At 41.7% G+C, this 23,884-nt stretch overlaps 1 protein-coding gene and 1 long non-coding RNA gene across 7 annotated transcripts in view; one reads left to right on the forward strand and one right to left on the reverse strand.

The window, feature by feature from the left end:
* Window positions 1-11,089, reverse strand: part of PRP4K (pre-mRNA processing factor kinase PRP4K) — a 65,611-nt gene extending 54,522 nt beyond the window's left edge. For all 6 annotated transcript variants that reach the window (XR_011470286.1, XR_011470284.1, XR_011470283.1 and 3 more), the window contains exons 1-2: window positions 10,934-11,089; window positions 42-1,238 (exon numbers count right to left, since the gene is read on the reverse strand). Coding sequence is in view for 2 of the 6 variants with exons in the window: in XM_070405794.1 (XP_070261895.1) it covers window positions 42-1,238; window positions 10,934-11,064 (1,328 nt within the window). In the remaining 4 variants the exon portion in view is untranslated. The remainder of the gene's footprint in view (window positions 1-41; window positions 1,239-10,933) is intronic.
* Window positions 11,090-17,043: 5,954 nt separating this feature from the next.
* LOC139003661 (uncharacterized) lies at window positions 17,044-23,642 on the forward strand. The gene is made up of 3 exons (XR_011470287.1): window positions 17,044-17,854; window positions 22,580-22,817; window positions 22,962-23,642. It is a non-coding gene; the product is annotated as an uncharacterized lncRNA (long non-coding RNA).
* The last annotated feature ends 242 nt before the right edge of the window (window positions 23,643-23,884 follow it).

The raw sequence follows: 23,884 nt of genomic DNA on the forward strand, positions 1-23,884 counted from the left end.
GTGCATTGGTAAAAAGCACTAACATTTTGAAAACAAGTTACCTTGGGGAAGAAAGTCGTCTCCTTTCTGGTTCTCTTCGTTTTCTTTCCAAGGATCGGCTCTTAGCTCTTCTACCGGGAGACAGAGTTCGAGAAGGTGACTTGCTCTGCTTAGACCTTCTATCATTTAAAAGTGGAGATCTACTTCTTCTGGATTTATCACGTTGTTTTGGAGACAAACTTCTTCTTTTAGGACTACGACCAGGTCTTCTACTGGGTGACCTATTTTCTTTCCCAGAAGAAGCATCTTTAGAGGGAGATTTAATTGGCTTCTTTTCTTTATCAGTTTCAGACCGTTTTGATTTTCTCTCTTTGGACCGTGACCTTCTGTCTTTGGATTTACCTCTTAAGTCAACTGGGGATCTGGATTTTTTGCCTCGATCACGACTTCTTTCATTTATAACTGGGGATTTTTTTCTATCTTTTGACTTACTTTTATCTTCAATCTTAACCTTGTCATCAGTAGGAGATCTGGCCTTCCCAATTTTCTCTTGAGATCGCCTTCTAAGGGTAGGAGATTTTGATTTTCTTGCTTGATCTTGAGACTTACTTCTTTTGGATGGACTTTTAGACTTTTTCCTCTCCTTTGATTTGCTCCTAGTTGTCTTCTCTTTAACTATTTCAACACCTCCCTTACTTTTCTTTTTATCAGACCTATGTCTAGTCCGTTCTTTGGATCTGCTTTTACTTCGCTTTTTTGTACTATTTTTATTGTCCATAAGTTCAAGTTTCCCCTTGGTAGTGGAAGATCTAGTACTAGACCTATTTCCATTTCTTGCCTTTTCATGAATTTCCCCCTCTTCTTCAGAGCCAGATTCATAACCTTGTAATATGAGCCCCATCCCTGACTGGACCTTTCCTTCCATTAACTCATTATCAAGTTCAGCTTTAATCAAGGCTCTCTGTTTTTCCAAGTCTTCCAGCAACGCTAAATCATCAAGTTTAGTTCTTTTTGCTGGAGACAAACCTTCTTTGTCAGAAGCATCTATAACTTCTTTTCTTTTGTGTTTCTTATGTTTATGCTTATGTTTATGTTTTTTATCCTTGTCTTCTTCTAAGGAATGTTTATGTTTCTTATGTTTACTTCTGTGTTTATGCTTCTTTTTTTTGTGACGACTGTGCTTATTTTGAGATTGGTCTTCTGATACTTCTCCATTTTCTTCATGTATACTCTTTTCAGAATTATCAGCATCTTCCATCCTATAATGTATCAAACACAATTTAAAATCATGTAATTTATCAAGCATTCATGATCATAACCAAATAATGATAAAATACATTTCAATCGAATACACAAAGGAATGCCCCATTTTCTTTCATTAAACACACAGACCTATTTGGGAGACTAATCTCTTTTTCCACTTTAAATTCAGAAGCATACTTAAAAAAAAATCTCTGGGGCCAATATTGAGCATACCCAAAATAGCACTTCATCATGTGCACTGGTGGCTGATGTTGATAGTATAAATACACCTTCCAAGTGTTAAAACTTCATAGTAAACTAACCAGGAGTTACAGACTCTTGACCTGTAGCAGCCACTGAGAATCATGTCATTGAGCCATATCAAAGGGTCTTTTGCAGGTTAATAATAGTTCAAATCAATAATAGTTCAAAATCAGCAATTTCACATGGTCTAACCCAGTATTTGCTCAGCTAAGTTTCAAATGAAGAGATTATTTTCCAAAAATATGTTCAGTGGCTTTTGTACTTAATTGTTTGAGCTACGCTCAGTTAAAGAATTTATGATTCTAAATTATTTTGCTAAATCCATGCTGTTCAGTATTCCCAGGTAAAACACAGGCCACGACAACAATATTTAAATTTATCCTTTAAAGTCACTCCATACTGTATTATCACATCCTAGAATGAGATCAAAACAAGACTTTAATTTATCTGAATTAATGAACTCATACTATTTTTGGAGGAAAATATGAATTATTTTGTCAAAATCCTTCCAATTATACACTCCTGTACTTTCAGTAAGTTTATCAAATAGCTCCTTGCAAGTTATGAATAAATCTGTTCATTCAATCTCTTTTACCATTTTTTAAAGATCACCTATACTTAAATGTAGATATTAAGGTGGGTAGCAGGAAAACAAAGATGTACAAGACCAATACCTGCCTTCCTCAAGAAAATGATAGTCCAGAGGAAAACAAAGTGTAATGATAATTACACAAATAAGGGCATTATGGGATAATGACATGAATAAAGGAACACCTAAAATCATTTTGAAAATGGTCAAGGGAAGTATCTTGAATGAAATTACAGAAAAAAAGCCCAAGCTATTTGTTAAGCAGGTACTTTGGGTAGAATAAGAAATGTTTATCGGGAAGGTACATGAGTTGGAAGTAACAGTGTAACATTCTCCTAAAGAATGAGTAAAAAATTAACCGGAAGGAGAAAGAGGTACTTTAGGGTGAAAAAAAAAAGTGAAAAAGGTAAGTATATATAGTTATATATAGCCAACTGTAAGCAGATCAGTGCTGTCAGGGCATCAAACATGTGGAAATAAATGGTCTAATGAAAGTTAAGATCTCAGTGGACCAATTCCAGATGACAAGATATAGCACGAGATTCTGGGAGGGAGTGGCTGAGATACAGTTATAGGCTCACTGTAATAAAAGGCCTAGGAACTGCAAGGTAAGGTTGTTGGATAGATGGTCTGTAATGACATTGTCATTATGGCAGGGTTGAAGAAGAGTCTGACCTTCCAGCCAAGTCTGTGCTCAATAAAGGACACACTGGAGTTTGACTGAAAAGTTTTCAATTAACAATGAGGGGGGTGCAGAATATGGAGAACATAACTACCACATGGCAAGTACTTTGAATTTTTTAGGTGCCAGATTGCCAATATCCATTTCTGGTACTATAGACTCTGGGAAATAAAAAAAAATATTAAAATAGAGCTGCAGAGGAAGCTGTGTCTTCTAGTGAGAGTCAGGTTTTAGTTTGAGCTTACTTCTAATAGGGTATAAGAAGATAGAATAAATATAGTAGTGTTCTCTGGATCATCAAATGTTCTCAAAAGATTTGGAAAAAGATAGTGTAATATCTTTGTATTAAAACAAACAAACATAAAAACATAGCTTGATTGTGGAGGGAAAAATCACAAAACTAGAAAATAGGTTACACCTTTGTATAAGGCTATACCCTCCTATAGGCAATCCTTGCCCAGAAATCTTTCATGCCACAATCCATGTGAGATATATGAACCTTGACTCACAGGGAAAAAAGTCTGAGACAAATTGAATTAGGCTAATTCAAGATATGGGGGTAGGTACGGAGAACCTTTTAAAAGGTTGAGAATGATTTTCAGGTAAAACACTAAGTGCTCAAAGTATAAAATTCAGATCAAGCTACTAGTAATTGAAGACCCTTTAAGTAAAGAAGAATAGTTGGATGGTTAGGCAGTTTCCACAGACAAACTACCTGGATTCAAATCCTGGGTTCAACTTACTAGTTGTGCAGACTTAGGCAAGTTTAAGATTTCTCTGATCTGTAGGCACCTCATGTATAAAGTGGAAAAATTATAAAAATAATAGCATCTACCCCAAAGCTTGTTGTGAAGACTGCACAGGGCAATAGATGTTAAGGTTTACAACAATGCCTAGCACAAACCAAGTGCCAAAAAAGTAAGCTGTTATTATTGTTCAGATACTGGATAAAGAAATATATTTACTCATCATGACACTGGAGCTGGCAAGACTAATACTAAGAATGTTATTTTAAGGAATACTATCAAAGATCATGGATGCTCGAGTCAAGCTATCTTATTAAAATGTCATCTCCAACATGGCACACCTAGTATAACCTTAAGCAAGTTACTTCTGTGCCTCAGTTTCCTCAATTGTAAAAACTGGGGAAATAATAGTATTGACAAATCAGAGATTTGTCTTGGCAATGGTTCACACAAAGTACTCAAGAAATATTGTCTCTCCATATGTCTCCAAGACAGATGAGATATTAAAGTTCAAGAGACTTAAGGAATGTGCCTAAGGTCACACAGCAAGCTAACAAGAAGGCTGGTATTACATTCCAAAATTAGTCAAGAGCTCTTCCTTATGATGGATGCTTTTAAAATGAGAGCGTTATCACTACTCTGCATGACACTTGATTGTTGCCTCCTACTCCATTCAGAGTCAAAACTAAAATTCTTTACAAGGCCTCAAAAAATCTGCCCAACTTCAATATTTTGAACCTATTACTTTCCTCTCACACTCATCCACTTCAGCTACACTGCTCTCCTTGAACAGGTATATCTCAGGGCCCTGGTACTTGTACTTACTGTTTCTTCTGCCTAGAATGCTTTCTCCAGTTGTATATATTGCTGGTTCTTTTGCCAACCTCAATTCTTTGTGCAAATTATACTTCCTCAGTTAAGTTTCCCTGATCAATTCATTTTAATCGCAACACCCACCCTACCACACACATATTGCCTTTCTTTGCTTAATTTTTCTCCAAGTTGCCACAACCTAATATTTCTGTTGGTCTCTTCCTATTATAACACAAACCCTATGAGAGCAAAATTTTAATGTTTAATCCACTGCTCTATCCCTAAGACCTAAACAATCTGATGCGCACTAACCACCAGGGGGCAGACACTCAAGGCAGGAGCTGCCCCCTAGTGGTCAGTGCACTTCCACAGGGGGAGCGATGCTCAGCTAGAAGCTGGGCTCATGGTTGGCGAGTGCAGCGGTGGTGGCGTGAGCCTCTCCCGGGTCCCAGACTGCAAGGGGGCGCAGGCCAGGCTTAGGGACAGCCCTCCTACCCTAGTGCACAAATGTCATGCACTGGGCCTCTAGTTTATATAGAATAACATATAAAAACTGTATTCAATACACTGCAGATGGTTTATACTGGCTATACCAGTGATGGCGAACCTTTTGAGCTCAGCGTGTCAGCATTTTGAAAAACCCTAACTTAACTCTGGTGCCATGTCACCTAGTCCCATACAGAAATTTTTTGATATTTGCAACCATAGTAAAACAAAGATTTATATTTTTGATATTTATTTTATATATTTAAATGCCATTTAACAAAGAAAAATCAACCAAAAATAATGAGTTCGCGTGTCACCTCTGACACGTGTGTCATAGGTTCGCCATCACTGGGCTATACCATACTCTTACCTTTGACAGCAAACACTTTGTTCTTGCTCAGGTATATTTCCAGTGCTTCACAGTACACATACCTATTTCTTGAATGCAGTACCCTAAATGATTTAATCACCTCCCTCACCAAGAAAAACCTGCTCTTTGAACCTTTTTCTAAAGCTTTCTGTAATTTACAAGTCTGCCAAGTTTCATTCAAAATTCTTAAGAATTTACCAAAAGCTTTTCTAGCTCCTAATGCTTCTGAGAATCAGGATGTACATCATGATACCCAGTGTTTGAGAGTCATTCCCATGAGTGACACCGTTTCTATTGTAATTTAATGTTATCTCAAGAAATGATTAGGTTACTGATAAAAATGCTACAAGCATCTTAGGGTCAGCTAGGTTAACCTTAATAATCCTAGAGTTCTCCCACACTGGAATTAGGCATAGAGCAGACATTTACCCTCCTCAGTTGATCTCTAAGGCAAATTTCATAGAAAATAATAATTGCAGTCTGACAAGGTAAATCAGGAAAACTTGAACTCAACAAGTCAATGGCATATTACATGTAATGACCTTGTGCTAAGGCAGCTAATTTAGGATCATTAACAACTTTCTTCTAAAGCTTTAGGGAAAGGTTTCTTGTAAGGTAATAGTATCATCACAAGAAGGGTGAATACAGTAAGTAAAATATTCTGAGAGCTAGAGACCACACTCACATAACTTTTACTACAGTATATTGTTATAACTAGAGGCCTGGTGCATGAATTTGTGCATGGGTGGGGTCCGGCCAGCCCACCCCAATCAGGACTAATCTGACCTGGCTAGCTGGGAGGAGGGGACACAGGAGGTTGGCCGGCCCCACCCTCTGGCCAAACTCCTGGTTGAGGGGACAATTTGCATATTAGCCTTTTATTATAACGGGCTGTTCTTTTTTATTATTAGTTGTTATTGCTAATCTCAAGTTTTTCACAGATATGTATGTATAGGAAAAAACATAGTACAGGTATACCTTTGGAGATATTGCAAGTTTGGTTCCACATCACTAAAAGAAAGTGAATGTCACAATAAAGACAGTCACAATGCTTATAAAAGTTATGTTTTAGCCCTAACCAGTGGTTCTCAACCTTCCTAATGTCGCAACCCTTAAATACAGTTCCTCATGTTGTGGTGACCCCCAACCATAAAATTATTTTCGTTGCTACTTCATAACTGTAATTTTGCTACTGTTATGAATCGTAATGTAAATATCGGATATGCAGGATGTATTTTCATTGTTTGCGACCCACAGGTTGAGAACTGCTGCACTGGTTTGGCTCAGTGGATAGAGCATCAGCCTGCGGACTGAAAGGTCCCAGGTTCAATTCCAGCCAAGGGCATGTACCTTGGTTGTGGGCACATCCCCAGTAGGAGGTGTGCAAGAGGCAGCTGATCGATGTTTCTCTCTCATCAATGTTTCTAACTCTCTATCCCTCTTTCTTCCTCTCGGTGGAAAAAATCAATAAAAAATATATATTTTTAAAAAGTTATGTTTACACTATACTTTAGTCCAGGGGTCCTCAAACTACAGCCTGTGAGCCACATGCGGCCCGCCGAAAACATTTGTTTTTTTACTTCAAAATAAGATATGTGCAGTGTGCATAGGAATTTGTTCATAGTTTTTTTTAAACTATAGTCCGGCCCTCCAACGGTCTGAGGGATAGTGAACTGGCCCCCTGTTTAAAAAGTTTGAGGACCCCTGCTTTAGTCTATTAAGTATGCAATAACACTGTCTTTAAAAAACAATTCCTAAATTTAAAAATATTGCTAAAAATGCCATCCATCAGCTGAGCTGTACAGTACTAACATCAAAGATCGCTGATGACAGATTACCATAGTATAACAACAGTAACATTTGAAATAGTGTGAAAATGATCAAAATGTGACATAGAGACATGACATGAGCAAATACTGTTGGAAAAATGGCACAGACAGACTTGCTCAAGGCAGGGTTACTATAAACCTTAAACATGTAAAATGCAATATCTGTGAAGTGCAATAAAGTGAGGTATGCCTGTATATGTAGAATTTGATACTATCTGTGGTTATGGCATTCACTGGAGGTCTGGGAATGTATACCCTGTGAAAAAGAGGGACTACTATATATAAATTCCATATGTATAAATTTACATTTTGCAATTTAACACACATTAGCAGGTGTATAGGTCTATACCAACCTGGTCTACAACAGTTTTGTCATAAAACAATACTGACTGAGAGCTGATTAATGTCCTTCAAATCACATTATTTGGAAACAAAGCTAAGTTAAAAGTTCAGGCAATATGAAAGGGTTTAACAGTATTTGTTCATTTGTTTTGTCAAATGCAATGTACCAGTTTCACCCTTCAAACAACCCAGGTCTTGGGGCATTTGGCACAATAGCCGTGAACAATTTTAAAATAAAGTGACCAGTTACCAACCACAAGTGTTATTTTAACTTCCTTTTTCACACTGTTTCCCCCTCCTCCCCTAGAATATTCTTTTTGATATCTTTTTTGGGGGGCATTCAGTAAATGCTTTGGAGACAAATGGTTAGCAAAGGGAATGCAATTGCTTCTTTATAAGTAATTAAGCCTGTTTCTCTAACAAATTAAACTACTTTAATACAGAACTAATGGAGAAGTAAAAATAAGAATGAATCCCCAAAGACTTTCTTTTATGTGCATATGTACACATACACACACACACATATGCACTTTTACTGATTTCAGAGAGGAAGGGAGAGAGAAACACTGAGGAGAGAGAATCATCAATTGGCCACCCCCTGCATGCTCCCACTGGGGATTGAGCCCACAACCCAGGCATGTGCCCTGATCCAGAATTGAACTGAGACCTCCTGGTTCATGGGTCAATGCTCAACTACTGAATCTCACTGGCTAGGCAAGACCAACTATTCTTAAAACAATTTCCTTGACCCACTTCTTTTCTAAATCAGGTTTGGGATTATATTTCAAAGAATTAAAACTATCACATAAAAAGTGGATCTTTCTGGGACAATGGAAATAAATGAAAATTATTTCAAGCCTTAAAGGCTATTTTTAAAATGTATAGTGGCAGACCAGACTATACAATAGATAGGAGCTGGGTTCTAAAACCAGACTGCCTGGGTTTAAATCTTGGGTCTGTCACTTAGTACAACCTTGGCCAAGTTAACTTAATTTTTCTGTGCTTCAGTATCATCTGTAAAACATGGGAAATAACAGTATCTACCACCATCGGGCCATTATAAGGATTAAATGAGTTAATATTTGTTCAGTGCTTTGAGCAGTTCCTGGCTTGTTAAGTACAAACAAGTCAATGCATGTAAAAATGTAAATATTTAGCCCTGGCCAGTTTTGCTCAGTGATTATAGAGCATCAGCCTGTGGACTGAGAGTTCGATTCCGATCAAGGGCACTGACCAAAGGCACGTACCCCAGTCCCTGGCTCTGGTAGGGGCATGTGTGGGAGGCAACCAATGCGTATATCTCTCACATCGATGTTTTTTTCTCTCCTCCCCACCCCTCCACCATTCTCTCTCTAAAAAAGGGGGAAGGTAAATATTCTTGGGTGAGGGTTAATATATATATATATATATATATATATATATATATATACACACACACACACACACACACACACACATATAAATGTATTTTTTATATAACACACGCACAAATATATTTTTTAAAGTAAATGTTTAAAACCATCCAAAAGGCTGAGTTAGCTAATGAGCGACAAATGTAAAAGCCCTAGAAAGCCTTCAGGAAGCTTAAAACTGTTTTTTTAATATTTACTTTTTCTAAATTAGAACTTTGAATAGCATCCATATAAACTATTCAGTATCCTCTAAATAACTGTTCAGACACTACAGTATATCCAGCATTCAGTATGAGCAGCATACATAGTACTTGCTTTCATATCAAACCGTTTTGTTAAACATCTTCAAACAATTGAAAATGGAACACATTTAAACCAAATATTCCATTTATACCCAACGTTCTGTGGGGGAGGGGAAGTAAAATTAAAGACTACCTCAGTATCACTCACATTGCAAAGGCCTAAAAAAGTTACTTATTACTATCAAATCTAGTATTTGAATATGTAAATAAAATGTAGCTGAATGACTCCTCAATGTGAATCTGAACTGTTCCTGAAATAAAATGAACCATGATACTATAGGACTTTAATTTTTAAAAATGTTTTTATTGATTTGAGAGAGAAGGGAGAAAGAAACAGACACTGAGTGGCCAGATTACTATGACCACCCCATCAGTACAACGAAGTGAATTAGTTATGCAAATAATAATAATAATAAAACCTTGCGAGTATTTGCTTAGGAAGTTTTCAATATTCAGTATTTTTGGAAGTGTCAATGAAGTACTGATGGGGTGGTCATAATAATCTGGCCACTCAGTATGGATGAGTGCACAATCTGGGCTGGTGCCCTGAAGGGACTCAAACCCCGACCTCTCGTTCAACCACTGCACCGCGTAAGATGTGTACTGCACTGGCAAAAACACTGTACCGGTACCACACTGTGACCTCGCGGAGGCACAAAATGAGGCAAACTCTAGTTAAAACTTTAGACTCCATCTGCTGTCCTCTCTGAGTCAAATGTGAAGATAATAAAGCAGCTTTCAATAGTCCTTCATGAAAAACTTCACTGTCTAGCTGAGTAAAGCCCAGGACGGAGGCGTCCCACTGGTTGCACAGCAATGAAGTGCTGGGCCGTCTGGTGGCAAAGATTTCTCCTATCTCTCAATCCCAAGTTGCTGGGCTATATCTACCTCTTTTCTAAAATGGCTGGAAACAAGTCGGATAATGCTGATGCAAAAACGGGCGATACAGGACTATTGTTTTAAAATCCATTCTCTTTTATGTTCTTGTTTGAGATTTCCTCAACACACACACGAAAAACAAACATAGTGATTTCAGTTAAGCAATGGTTAGCCTCTGCAACACATACAGGTATGCATTCCTCTCGGCCGCATCCACTCTTATATTAGCTTAACTACAGGACAGTGCCCGGGTCCGAGGGAGCTGGCCATGTCCACTACCGCTTTCAGGGGTCCTCCCGAAGGAGCGCTACAGTCAGGCCCGAACGCCAGGCCTTAAACCCAAGGACTTGGTCTTACTTTGTCTCGCGTTTTCAAGTTGGCAAATAAGCTGCCAATAAAACATCGGGTGGGTGATGGAGTAAAGAAGAGTCCAGGGGTGGCGAGAGAAGTGCACAAACTACCGCTGTGGGAGGGCCAAAGGGTGACCCTAGCACCCCTGCTCCTCGCGGCTTTCTGGCTCTAAAGCTGACCCCGGAGCAGCACGACCCGCACTGCACGCGGAAGAAAGACACGTCTCCGGGCGAAGCCGGGTGCCGCTCGGCTCCTCGGACGCCCAGCACCGAGGCTGCGAGTGCGGCGGCCCGGGACCGCCGGGAGGACCCACCGGGAGGACTGGGAAGGCGCGACCGCACCGGGGCCGCAGCCGCCTGGCGCGCGGGACCTGTAGAGGCCGCTGGCGCCCACGCCTCCCAGAGGAGGACGCGCGGCAGGCCGCGGCCACCTCCGACTCAACAGACGCGGCCTCCGGGAGTGGAACTCGCAGGCCGGCCGCCCACCCGCGCCCCACGTTTCCCGCCCCACAACGTATCGGGCGGGGAAAGGCAAAGTTTGGCTCTCGCCGTTAGGCCTGAACTTTCCCGCCCGCCGGTGCAAGTCTCCACCGTCTGCCACCCCGCAGTCCCCAGGGCCCCGGCTTTCCGTACTGCTGAGAGACTTACTCCGACTGTTCCCGCAGACACGGAGCCTCGGCGGCGGCCATCTTGAACTTCCTGACTCGTCGGTGGCGGCGGCTGCCCGGGCGGTGGAGGCTGGTGTAAGGGGAGGAAGAGGGAGCAGAGCCGGCGCGCATGTGCTGAGCGCGCAGGGCACCGTGGAGCTCCGAGTCCGCTCTAAGAATCCAGATATAAAAGTGCATCCGGGGACAGGGCGAGCGAGCGTGATGACGCAACTTCCCCAGACGGGGGAGGGGCGCGAGGAGCGGCGGGCGGCGCCTGCTGAGGGTTCGAGGCCGAGGGACCCGCGTGCGCTCTGCGCGGGCCAACGTTAGAACCGAACTAGATCTGGGAACTTGCTGGAGGGGGAGGAGACGGGACTCGGTGGGGCGTCGGTCTCGGGTGTCACGGGGGCCCAGCAGTTGAGTTAAAGTTCTCAGACTACGGCAAACAAAATGATGGTTTTGCTTCTGAGCTGCGTTGGAGGCGTAGTGAATGCCTCTTGACTGGCTGGATGATTCAACCAGAAGTCGCATGAAGGGCAAGCTTGTAGAAAGGCATACTGAGAATACTGGAAAGTTAGAGTTGCACTTAGAACGTAAATGTATTTTAATATGTAACCGTTATTGATACATTTATTTAAAACATGAACTTTGTTTCCATTTTTGCCAAATCCAGGGGTAATGCCAGGAGTCGTTAGGGTCATTGGTTCTGTAAATTGAAGTTTTAAGTAATATTTGGGTTCAAATGATGTTTTTCTATAATAATGGACTACAGTAATGGGACTAGGTGAAATACTATATGAAAAAACATTTATTAGAAAAAAAAATAAAGAAAGAAAGAAAAAAAAAAACATTTATTGACTCTTGGAGAGCTTTCAGCACCGTGTGGGATTTTATGTCGCTCTCAGGGGAAAAAAAGGTACCATTCTCTGTTCTCCGGCACCTGGAAGCAGGGTGACCATTACTTTTATTCTTAAAAACAATTGAGTTTGGGTTTGTCCTGGAAGTTGAGCTCAGAATATCTGGGCTTCTTATATATCTTAAATTTTCAGAGGGGAAGAGTTACAAATATTCTTAAAAAGTAAGTACCTGTTTGGCTGAGTCCCAAACATGTTAAAATGTTAAGTGTTTTCCCCACATGGACTCTATTAATATGGAATACCAAATTAACCTGTGGATAATTATTGATTTTTGTGGATTCCCCATTGTAGCATTTCTTTATATCAGGGGTCCTCAAACTACGGCCTACGGGCCACATGCAAATACAAATATTGTATTTGTTCCCGTTTTGTTTTTTTACTTCAAAATAAGATATGTGCAGTGTGCATAGGAATTTGTTCATAGTTTTTTTTTAAACTATAGTCCGGCCCTCCAGCGGTCTGAGGGACAGTGAACTGGCCCCCTGTTTAAAAAGTTTGAGGACCCCTGCTTTATATAGTCCTTAATTATATTGTTTTCTTCATGAAGGATTTCTCTCTCCTTAACAATCAGGTTCAGGTATAATAACTTGAAAGACTTCTTTCAATGAATAAGTTTTCAGAGATATGTTAAAAATGGTTTATGTTTTAACCATATGCTTATTTATGTACTAATAGTGTATAAGTTGGGATTTCAGACTATTAGTTCTAACTATTCCTCCCTCATTCCTGTTTATCTTTTTAAAGTATTACTAATTCAGCCTTGTATGAACAGTTCATTGTATTAACTGCTCCCTGCCCTCATGAAGGCAAGGCAATGTGTCATTTTATCAATAGCGCTAATATGTTATTAAAATAACAAAAAATAATAAATTATATATATAAAATCCTAATATGCAAATAGGCCAAATGGCAGAACAGCTGAACAACCGGTCACTATGACGTATGCTGACCAACAGGGGGCGCACTCGGACCATGGTGGACGTTGGCCACAGCGGGATGATGGAGCAGGTGAGTGGAGCCTCCAGACCAAGGCGGGGCGCCAATTGCTGTCATGGGGTGAACCTCTGGTGCTTACTGAAAATTCTTTGCTCCCGTACATCGCAGTCCCACTGGGCACTCGCACCTGCTGCCAGCACTGGCCCCACTCACACCCGCTGCCAGTGCTGGCCCAAATCGCTCCGTGCCAGTCAGCGGGTGGGAGCGGAGCTGCTGGCAGACGGGACCAGGAGCTGTGGAAGGAGGTGCCAGGTGCGAGTGCTGAGGAAGGGTCGAGACCTGCCCCTGTGCCCACTGCAGCCTCATGGCCCACAGTTCCTTTCATGGCCCAATTCATGCACTGGGCCCCTAGTTTTTAAATAGTTTTAAAATTAAATAATCATAGCGTATGTAGTACAAACCTATTACAGATCACATTTTGGAAATAACTGCAACCCTATAGGGATCTTTACCTTGGATATACTGTAAAGTAGTATAATATACTAAAGGCAAAAAGTCTAGCAAACTTGTGTGAAAAGGTAAGGTAACTTGCTTGTGATGACTCAGTTTCTAAGTGGCAAGCCAGGATTTGAATTGAAATCGAACTTCCAAGTCTTTGCTCTTTCCTTCTTAACATGAAGCTTCCCACAGAAATGTCATTTGTTTAGCATCTTATTGAGTACCCACTAACACAGCTCTTTCATATTCAAATATTTTTTTAATTTTTTTTCCCTTTATTTTTTTTTCTAGTTTGATTTTTTTTTTATTTTTTGCTAAAAGCATTACAAAGGGTATTACATATGTGTCCTTCCCCCCCCCCCCCCCCCCGCCCTTGACAATCCCCTGCCCTCCCTTACCCCCCAGTGTCTTATGTCCATTAGTTATGCTTATATGCATGCATACAAGTCCTTTGGTTGATCTCTTACCCCCCTCCCTTCTGCCCCCCAACCCTCCCTGGTCTTCCCACTGCAGTTTGACAATCAGTTTGAGGCAGCTCTGCCTCTGTATTATTGTTCAAAAGTTTGTAATGGTCTTTATTATCCATGAATGAGTGAGATCATGTGGTATTTTTCCTTCATTGACTGGCTTGTTTCACTTAGCATAATGCTCTCCAGTTCCATCCATGCTGTTGCAAATGGTAAGAGTTCCTTCTTTTTTATAGCAGCATAATATTCCATCATGTAGATGTACCACAGTTTTCTAATCCATTCATCTACTGATGGGCACTTAGGCTGTTTCCAGATCTTAGCTATGGTGAATTGTGCTGCTATGAACATATGGGTGCACATATCCTTTCTGTTTGGTGTTTCTGGTTTCTTGGGATATATTCCTAGAAGTGGGATCACAGGGTCAAATGGGAGTTCCATTTCCAGTTTTTTAAGGAAACTCCATACTGTCTTCCATAGTGGCTGCACCAGTCTGCATTCCCACCAGCAGTGCACAAGTGTTCCTTTTTCTCCACATCCACTCCAGCACTTGTCGTTTGTTGATTTGTTGATGATAGCCATTCTGACAGGTGTGAGATGGTACCTCATTGTTGTTTTGATTTGCATCTCTCGGATGATTAGTGACTTTGAGCATGTTTTCATATGTCTCTTGGCTTTCCGAATGCCCTCTTATTCAAATATTTTTTTTAAGTAAAAGGGAAAGATCACTGTACTGATGTCCAGAAATACTTATTTTCCCAAGGTCCAGAGGCCGTAATCTCTTTCTTGTTGCTGATTAGTGGAGAGCTCATAGGCCTATCTCAGTTTCCTTAATCATATTATATTCCCTGGTCCCCTTTGGCTCCATAATTCTTGGCAGTATGCTTTATGTGAGGATTAAACTAAGCACACTGAGCCCTAGCTGGTTTGGCTCAATGGATAGAGTGTCAGCCTCTGGACCAGAGATTCCCGGGTTCCATTCCAGTCAAGGGCATGTAACTCAGTTGCAGGCTCCTCCCCGGCCCAGACCCTGGTCAGGGTGTTTGCAGGAAGCAACCAATCGATGTGTTTCTCTCACATGGATATTTCTGTCTTTCCCTCTCCCTTCCACTCTCTCTTAAAATCAATGGAAAAATATCCTCGGGAGAGAATTAAAATAAACAAACAAACTAAGCACACTGAGTAGGGGGAAGATGAATGGGGAAAGTAGGCACTAAGGATGTTCAGGTTTGAAGCCAGATTATGACTGGCTAAAGTTTAGATTTGGATAAACCATTCAAGTTTGTAAAAAAGAGCATAGCAGCCCAGCCGGCAAGGCTCAGTGGTTGAGTGTCAACCTATGAATAGGTCACAGTTCTATTCCTGGTCAGGGCACATGCCCGGGTTGCAGGCTGGATCCCCAGTGTGGGGTGTGCAGGATGCAGCCGATCAATGATTCTCTCTCAACATTGATGTTTCTATCTCCTCTTCTCCTTCCTCTCTTGACATTGATAAAAATATATTTTTTAAAAAGAGCATAGCAAAAATAAAGTTTAAGAAAATGATGCTAGCAAAATACTTCCTTTAAAATTTTCTCACCAAGGTACTAACAGTATGCAGTGTATACTAGGAAGGGGATTTGTCAAGGACTCCCTCAAAACTGAACAACCTGAATGGTCAGAAAGACAAACAGGTGGGTCCTAGAGCCCACCTCTAATTATCTGGTTATTAAATTAAGCCTGAAACATACATCACTCGAGGCAAAAATGACAAAACTGAAGCTATTTGTACATTGGGCACATCATGAAAAGGCGGTTCCTTTGGAAAAGACAATAATGCTGAAAAAATAAAAGGCAGCAGGAAGAGGAAGACCAAATATGAGATGGATTGACTCTACACAGAAGCCATGGACATGAGTCTACAGGACCCAAGCAGGGCCATGGAGGACAGGACTTTTGTGGACATCACTCAGTCTCGGGTAGTAGGAGCCAAATCAACTGCAGGTAACACACACACACACATCCTTATGTTGCTGTTGTAGTTTTAGAAGATGGTTTTTTAATGGTAGAGTTAAAATGGAAGTAAACATCCACCTACTCCTTTAATCATTGTTATAGGTCCCTCTCACAGACACCAGAGAGGTGTAATCAGACAGCCCTGAGTCAGAAGGAGAGGGCTGTCTCTACCCCAGTTCTTGTCTTCTCATATATATCAATTTAAATGAAAGAAGCTGATTGCATTGTGATAAAGCCAATTTTATTAAAGCAATTAAAGCAAACACATTTATTAAAGAAGCAAGGCAAGCAAATCTATCACCAGGTATAACGTGCACAGATGGGCTCTTAGCTAATCTGGAGAGTGATGAATTGGGTGGGGTTTGAGGCGTTAGATACCCTCCTGTCTATAGGTTTCAGAATTCCTCTGGGGAATGTCTTGGTACAGATTAATTCTCAGGTCACTTTTTACTTTGTTGTGGCCTTCCCAGAATTCATGAAACGCACCTAGCAATTTTATCTTGCCAAGCCTTGAGACTTCTGGCTTTTGTGTTTAGGGAGCAAAAAATAAAATTGCCTTCCCTGCATTCTCTCCTTAGGGAGGCTTTTAACCACTTGCTCTCAAGAATTCTGGGCTGGGGAAGATAATTGCTTGTTATTTACAAGCTGGCTTCAAATTGCCCCCAGTGTTTGGCCTTATTTTTAATATATTTTATTGATTTTTTACAGAGGGATAGAGAGTTAGAAACATCGATCAGCTGCCTCCTGCACACTCCCCACCGGGGATGTGCCTGCAACCAAGGTACATGCCCTTGACCTGAATCAAACCTGGGACCCTTGAGTCCCCAAGCCTACGCTCTATCCACTGAGCCAAACCGGTTAGGGCTGGCCTTGTTTTAACTTTCCTACTTCAGATTCCTCTTGCCCTGGAGTTTTCCCAGCTTTTACTGCTCTGTAACAGTTCAGCAAGTGTTTATGAAGCGACAAACTTTCCATTTTCAAACTAAAACCCCAACTTTTCATTCTTGCTGTTCTTCCTCCGCCGATTCAGGAACTTTTGCTCTGGAAAGCTGCCCAGCAGGAACCATTTCATAGCAAGCCCCGCAGAAAAGCAGCTTAGGAATGGAACTCACCCGGATAAATCCCCAGAGGGGCGGGGCCTCAGCGAGCTGGCGCTTCCCGGTGGGTGGGCTCCCGACCTGCGCCCCGCCCCGGAAGTCGCGTGAGTGCGTAGCAGGAAAAGGTGGGCGGGTCTGCAGTCCTTTGCAGTTCCGGCCCTGGCGCTACGGACCTAGGCAGAGCTTCCTGCTTCTGGTCGGAGCCTTCGCGTTCCCTCCGGGCTGGCGTTTGCTCCGTGGAGCCGAGCCAGCTCCTCAGTCACTGTCAGGCTCCGCACTGTTGCCGCCATTACAGTCGGGCGGTTTCCCGGCTCCAGCCCTGGCGGAGGCCCACCTACCGGAGAATCCCGCGTCCCTAGGACCTCGCGGCGGCCGCATTCACTAAAGCGGGGATTGTTTTGCTGAAGAGATCGTGAAAGCTAAGCGCTTGGCGTCCCCCACCTCCGACCCCGAAACAGTACCGAACAGGTTTGCGGGTCCGGAGACGGCGTTTTGGGGACAAACATGCATTTTTGAACATTTCGACTTGTTCTTGCCATCATTTCTTTCAAGTATTATTACTTTCATGCAAGATATACATTCCCGAAATAGTGTGATAATGCCTTTGAATACCTTCCTCCCGTCGAAAAGTGTAAACTAAGCTACACTGGCATCGCCAGTCGCGTTAGGCTCATTGTAACGTAGGCTGCACCATGAAGAGCTCTATAAAACCCCTTGCAGGAAACTGGTCTGTGAAAGACTGCCCAGATCGCCTTGCGGATAATACTTAAGTTTTTATCTAGTTTAAATCTAGATTTGGAATTTGTAGCCTTTTGGGAACATACTGGGCTGTTCTTTATTACAGAACAAAAACTTTTCCCTTTGTTTCATGAAAATTAATTTAGCTTTTTTGTTGTTTGTTTTAAAGCAGTTCTGATGCGTTCATGAAAATCTAGAATATACAAAGCAAAAGAAAACAAAATAAAAACCACCCGGAGTTCCATTGTCCAAACTGGACCAACATTAACATATCGGTGTGTTTTGGCCTATTTCCATATGAAATATTAACTTTGCTTGTGCTCGTGTATGAAATGCGATATTTTCCCTTTTCATGTAATATGCCCGTCAGTTTTTACATAGTTCTAGTTTAGTAAACACTTTTGTAACTACATGATGTCCCTTTCCTTTGTTACTGGTTGTCTCAGTCCTTTCAGTTTGCACTATTGCACATGAGTGTGATGCGGCAGAATGTAGAATTGCATTTAGAACATGACCATTCAAGCCAGAGAGACCTGGGCTTCACCACTTGCTCTGCAACTTCAAACAATGTATTTACTAGTAACCTTTTTGGGCCTCATTTTGCACGAGTAACACAAAAATAATATTTCTCATCACACAGAGTTATTACAAGAATTAAATGAAACAATGAATGAAAGTGCCTGGAACATATATTAGTAAATACAAGCTTTGTCTGTAGGCAACGTTTGTTTTGGGTTTTAATTTGTTTCTCTTTTTCTGTAAACCCCATGGTTTATTTCCAGATTTCATATATAGTTAAATGCTATCACCACTGGATGTGGGGATTTTATACACAGCTCTTTATACAATTTATTACATAGTAATACATAAAAGCATAAATACTACATACATTAAAAATCTTTTTTGCAATAAGAAAAAATGAAAAATGTCTATAATCCTACTACCTATAAATAATTTTTATTCACGTTGTATAATAGGGCTTATCCTTTCTCACTTTTTTATACACTTACACATATATTAATGATATTTTTTAAATAGGGTTGTATAATAAATTCAGGTTAATAACTTGCTGAGGACAACAAAGAAGTCCAGTGTAAAGAGAATGTAGTGGTTAAAAAAGTAGAAAATAAAGCTGGAAAGGATTTGGATTTCATTTAAAATTTGACATTTAATTTGTTATAGAAGGTTCACTTTGCTGTTGTGTGAAGATAGATAACAGGGTTCATGGTGGAAAAGTGGAATCCAGGTAGTGTAATTCAGTAATCCCGTAATTGACGGTGGACTAGAAAAAGTGATTGGATTCTGGATATGTTTTGAGGACGGGCTGTAGAATTCACATATTGATTGGATGTGGGATGTGAGAGTCAGAAACTTAAGTTTTTGCCTGAGCAATTATATGGTTGTAATTGCCACTTACAGAGGAAATGAAGGATCAGATTTTTAACCCTTTGAGTGCCAACCAATATCCTAGGAACTATGCTAAAATTGCCACGGCATTTTGAGTTAAGGTTTTTAAAATTTTTTGCCCCACATAAAGAGTGAACTACTAGCAACTAATAGTGACACTGCAGGAGGAGCATGATAGCACTCCTAGCACTTTTGGCAAAAGACAGGAGGGAAGCACTTGCGCTCCCTGGCACTTTAGGGGTTAAAGGTGGGGGGGCCGGGAGTGGGGGGGTGGGGGGAGGGGAGGATGAAGAGTTCTGTTTTAGTCCTTATAATTCAGAGTCTATTAGATGTCTGCTGAATGTGGAGTCGTAAAGACTTCAATTATTGTTGAGTTTTCCATTTCTACCTTCATTTTTGTGAGTTTTTGCTACACTTTTTTTTGGTTCTCTGTTATTAGATACATACATGTTTATAAATGTTACAGTTTCCTGTTGGATTGACATTTATTAGAAAATGTCCTTATTTTTTCATTTAAAATAATTTATTTGCTTGGCATTACAACTTTCTTATGGCTGCTACTTACATGATTTGTACCATTAAATCTAAAGTGTGTCTCCTCTAGACAGCATACAGTTTTATCTTGGGTTTTTTTAGCCTAATCTAGTGATCTACCTTTTGAATAGATTATTTTCTCTGTTTATTTATTTTAAAAATGTTTTTATTGATTTTTAGGGGGAGAGAGAGAGAGAAAGAGAGAGAGAAATATTGATGTTCACATCAATATTTGAGCCCAAAACCTGGGCATGAGCCCTGACGGGGAATCAAATCAGCAACCTTTGGGTTCACAGGACAATGCTCAACTAACTGAGCTGCTGGGGTCCAACCCCAGCAGGTCCAGGGGTCCCCAAAGGTGTGGACGGAGTAGGCGAAGAATGAAGGACATGGAGGCTGCATTCAGTTGATCAGCATAGCAAGGTTCTCCCACCAGATTCTGTAGCCATGTTCTGTCACTAGGTTCTCCAGGTTCTCCAGCCAGGTTTGGTCGCCAGGTTCTTTAGCCAGGTTCTCCAGGTTCTATCCAGGTTCTCCTGCCATGTTCTGTCTAAGTTCTCCAGCCAAGATCTGTAGCCAGGTTCTGTCCAGGATCTTTTGCCATGTTCTCTCACTAGGTTCTGTCTCTAGGTTCTCTGTCTAGGTTCTGTGTCCTGTTGTCTTGTTACATCTGTATTTATACCAGTTGATTCCAATCCTATCAATCTCTATTCCAAAGGTTAGGGCGTTTCTTATCTCCATTCCAGCGAGTAAAGATTATGTAGCTTAAGCGTGATTGTTTGTAGTTAAAGTGATTAACTACCCGCCTGGCACTTAGTTAAGGGATTTTATTCCCTCCCTAACTTCAGGGAAAAATCCCTACCTGGGGAAACAACCTTTCTCAGAGAGGTGACCTTGGTTAAAACACATAACACCAAGAAGGGGAGCAAACATATTAAGAACAATATGCCATCTATGCCAGATCCCTTGAAACATATGCTGGGCAGATGTTTCTTCCCTGCAGCGACTGTGTCAAGCAGCAAGGATGGACTGGCTCCCTGCACTGAGCCACATCAGGTAGGGCTGTATACTCCATTGATGTTCAATGTTATTGATATAGTTGAGTTATGCCTCCCATTTTTACTTTTTGTTTTCTGTATGTCTCATATCTTTTGTGTTCCTCTATCCCTTCTTTACTGCTTTCTATTGCATTCAGTGAATATTTACTCCTGCAGCAGTTTAATTTTTTAATTGATTTCACTTTTTAAAAAGTTAATTCCTTAGTGGTTGCTCTAGGACTTGCCATATACGTCTTAGAGCAGTGATGGCGAACCTATGACACACATGTCAGAGGTGACACGCGAACTCATTTTTTTGGTTGATTTTTCTTTGTTAAATGGCATTTAAATATATAAAATAAATATCCAAAATATAAATCTTTGTTTTACTATGGTTGCAAATATCAAAAAATGTCTATATGTGACACGGCACCAGAGTTAAGTTAGGGTTTTTCAAAATGCTGACACGCTGAGCTCAAAAGGTTCGCCATCACTGTCTTAGAGTCAGCATCAGATTTACAACAACTTAATTCCAATGAGATTGAAAAATCTTACCCCAACATAGTTTTGTTTCCCTGCTTTTTGTGATATAATTATTATACATACTAGAGGCCCAGTGCACAAAAATTTGTGCACTAGGGGGGGTCCCTCAGCCCAGCCTGTGCCCTCTCACAGTCTGGGACCCCTCGGGGGATGACCACCTGCTGGCTTAGGCCCACTCCCTGGGGGGTTGGGCGCCTAAGCTGGCAGTCAGACATCTCTCTGGCAGCCCGGGAGCCCTCGGGGGATGTCCACTTGCCAGCGGGGAGAAGGCCTATGCTGCAGTCAGACATCCTTAGCACTGCAGAGGAGGCGTGAGAGGCTCCCACCACCACCGCTGTACTGGCAGCCGTCAGCCTGGCTTGTGGCTGAGCAGAGCTCCCCCTGTGGGAGTGCACTTACCACCAAGGGGCAGCTCCTGCATTGAGCATCTGTCCCCTGGTGGTCAGTGTGTGTCATAGTGACCAGTCATTCCCAGTCATTCTGCTGTTAGGGTCAATTTGCATATTAACCTTTTATTATATAGGAGTGCCTGGCCATCCTGCGTGAGGGGCTGATGGCTGTTTGCAGGCTGGCCACAGCCCCTTCAGGGTGGGGTCCCCCCTGGGATGCCTGGCCAGCCTGGGTGAGAGGCTGATGGCTGTTTGCAGGCTGGCCACAGCCCCTTCAGTATGGGGGGGTCCTGCTGGGGTGCCTGGCCAGTCTGGGTGAGGGGCTGAGGGCTGTTTGCAGGCTGGCCACTGCCCCCAGCCACCCCAGCTCCCAGTGGAGGCTGGCTGGAAGCAGGTATCTGGGATTTGTTTGTCTTCTATAATTGAAACTTTGTTGCTATGAGCAGAGGCCACAGCTGGCTCAGGGCAGGCAGGAAGCTTGGCTTCCTCCATCACCCGGGCAACCAAGCCTCCTGCTTGCTCCAGCTCCTTGGCTGCCGGCCGCCATCTTAGTTGGATTAATTTGCATATAGTCACTCTGTTTGGCTGGTGGGCGTGGCTTGGGGCTTAGCGAAGGTACTGTCAATTAGCATCTTTGTCTTTTATTAGTGTAGATTGTATCTATAAATGTTACAAACCTAACAATTTATTGTTATAGTGGTTATATCTTTTTTAAAAAATATATTTCTATTGATTTCAGAGAGGAAGGGAGAGGGAGAGAGAGAATCATTGCTCGGCTGCCTCCTGCATGTCCCCCACTGGAGACTGAGCCCGAAACCTGGGCATGTGCCCTGACCGGGAATCCAACTATGACCAACCACTAAACCACACCGACTGGGCTAATGGTTATATCTTTTAAAGAAGCTGGAAGAAGAAAGGAGAAGTTCATATTTATAGCTTTTGTTATAGTGACCTTATTGATCATTTCTGGTTGTCTTTATTTCTTGTTCTTGTTGATTCAAGTTACCATCTGGAATGATTTCTTTAGCCTAGAACAGCTTTGCTCCTACTGACTTCTGCTGTACTTTATTAACAAATATTTCTATACTAGAGGCCTGATGCATGAAGATTCGTGCAAGAATGAGCCTTCCTTCCCCTGGCTGCCAGCACTGTCTTTGTTCTGGCCCAGAGCCGCCTTTCTGCCTTCTCACATTGCCCAGAGGCCCGAGCAGCTGGGGTGGTGTGTCCCGCCCTGCCCCCAGCCGCTTGGCGCCTGCGTATGCAAGTCAACCTGTCATCTTTGTTGGGTTAATTTGCATACTCCTGATTGGCTGGTGGGCATTGTGAAGGTACGGTCAATTTGCATCCTTCTCTTTTATTAGTGTAAATGGTACATTTTTATATGTTATAGGCTTCGTGATACATATATTGTTTGGTGCAATTGCTTTGTTTCATGTGTGCATTTAATATATATATTTTATTATTGATTTCAGAGAGGAAGGAAGAGAGAGAGAGACAAATGGAAACATCAACGATGACAGAATCACCAATCAGCTGTTTTTTTCATGTCCCCTACCAGGGACCGAGCCCGCAACCTGGGCATGTGCCCCAGCTGGGAATTGAACCATGACCTCCTGGTTTATATGTAGCGGTCAAGCGGAAAGAAGTTAACTAGAAGAGGACGCTCTGCTGGGAGAAGGCGTGAGCCTGCAAGCAGGCCGCGTCAGAACAAAGTCTTGCACGCGAGACTTATTGTTCCGAGGCAGAACTTTCCTTGACGTGATGAATAGTCCATGAAGGCATAGAAAGTTCAGGGGAGGGTGCACTGCTGCAGGTGGAAAGAATCTTTATATAATATAGGAAATTAATAGTGTAATGTATAACTTAGCTTTGATGATTTCTTAAAGCATGTTTATTAATCATTGTCACTTGCTGTACCCCATTGTTAATCATTGTCACTTGCTGTACTCCATTGTTATTTGCTGTGCTCACACCCAATAAAAGCCATGAGGGATCAGAGGATCTTGGCTATTCGCCTGAGCGAGCGGTAGCCCTCTGCTTCTCCGTATCCTGTCGTCCGACTCATCTCTGCACCTCCGTTCACCAAGAACATCAATATTTATAGGTCGATGTCCAACCACTGAACCATGCTGTCCAGGCTGATAGTGGTTTCTTTGCTTCTTTTCCTCACATACCCAGATGTTAAACTCCACCAATTTCTGGCTGATTGATAGCCTCTTTTCAACATTATCCTATGGTATATATTGCTCCCCAGACCAAACCAATCATATTCAGGCTCATTTTAAAGGATCGTTTCTGATATCACTGTTTAAGATGTAGTATGACTCCAGGTGGGTTTCTACCTGCAGTCTCTTTTCTTGGTTCTCGCCAAAAAAGTATATCTCTCAACTTTACA

Source organism: Myotis yumanensis, unplaced genomic scaffold (assembly GCF_028538775.1).
Source record: "Myotis yumanensis isolate MYYU_CA2020_CCGP unplaced genomic scaffold, mMyoYum1.0.hap1 SCAF_2, whole genome shotgun sequence".
In the NCBI taxonomy this organism is placed as follows: domain Eukaryota; kingdom Metazoa; phylum Chordata; class Mammalia; order Chiroptera; family Vespertilionidae; genus Myotis; species Myotis yumanensis.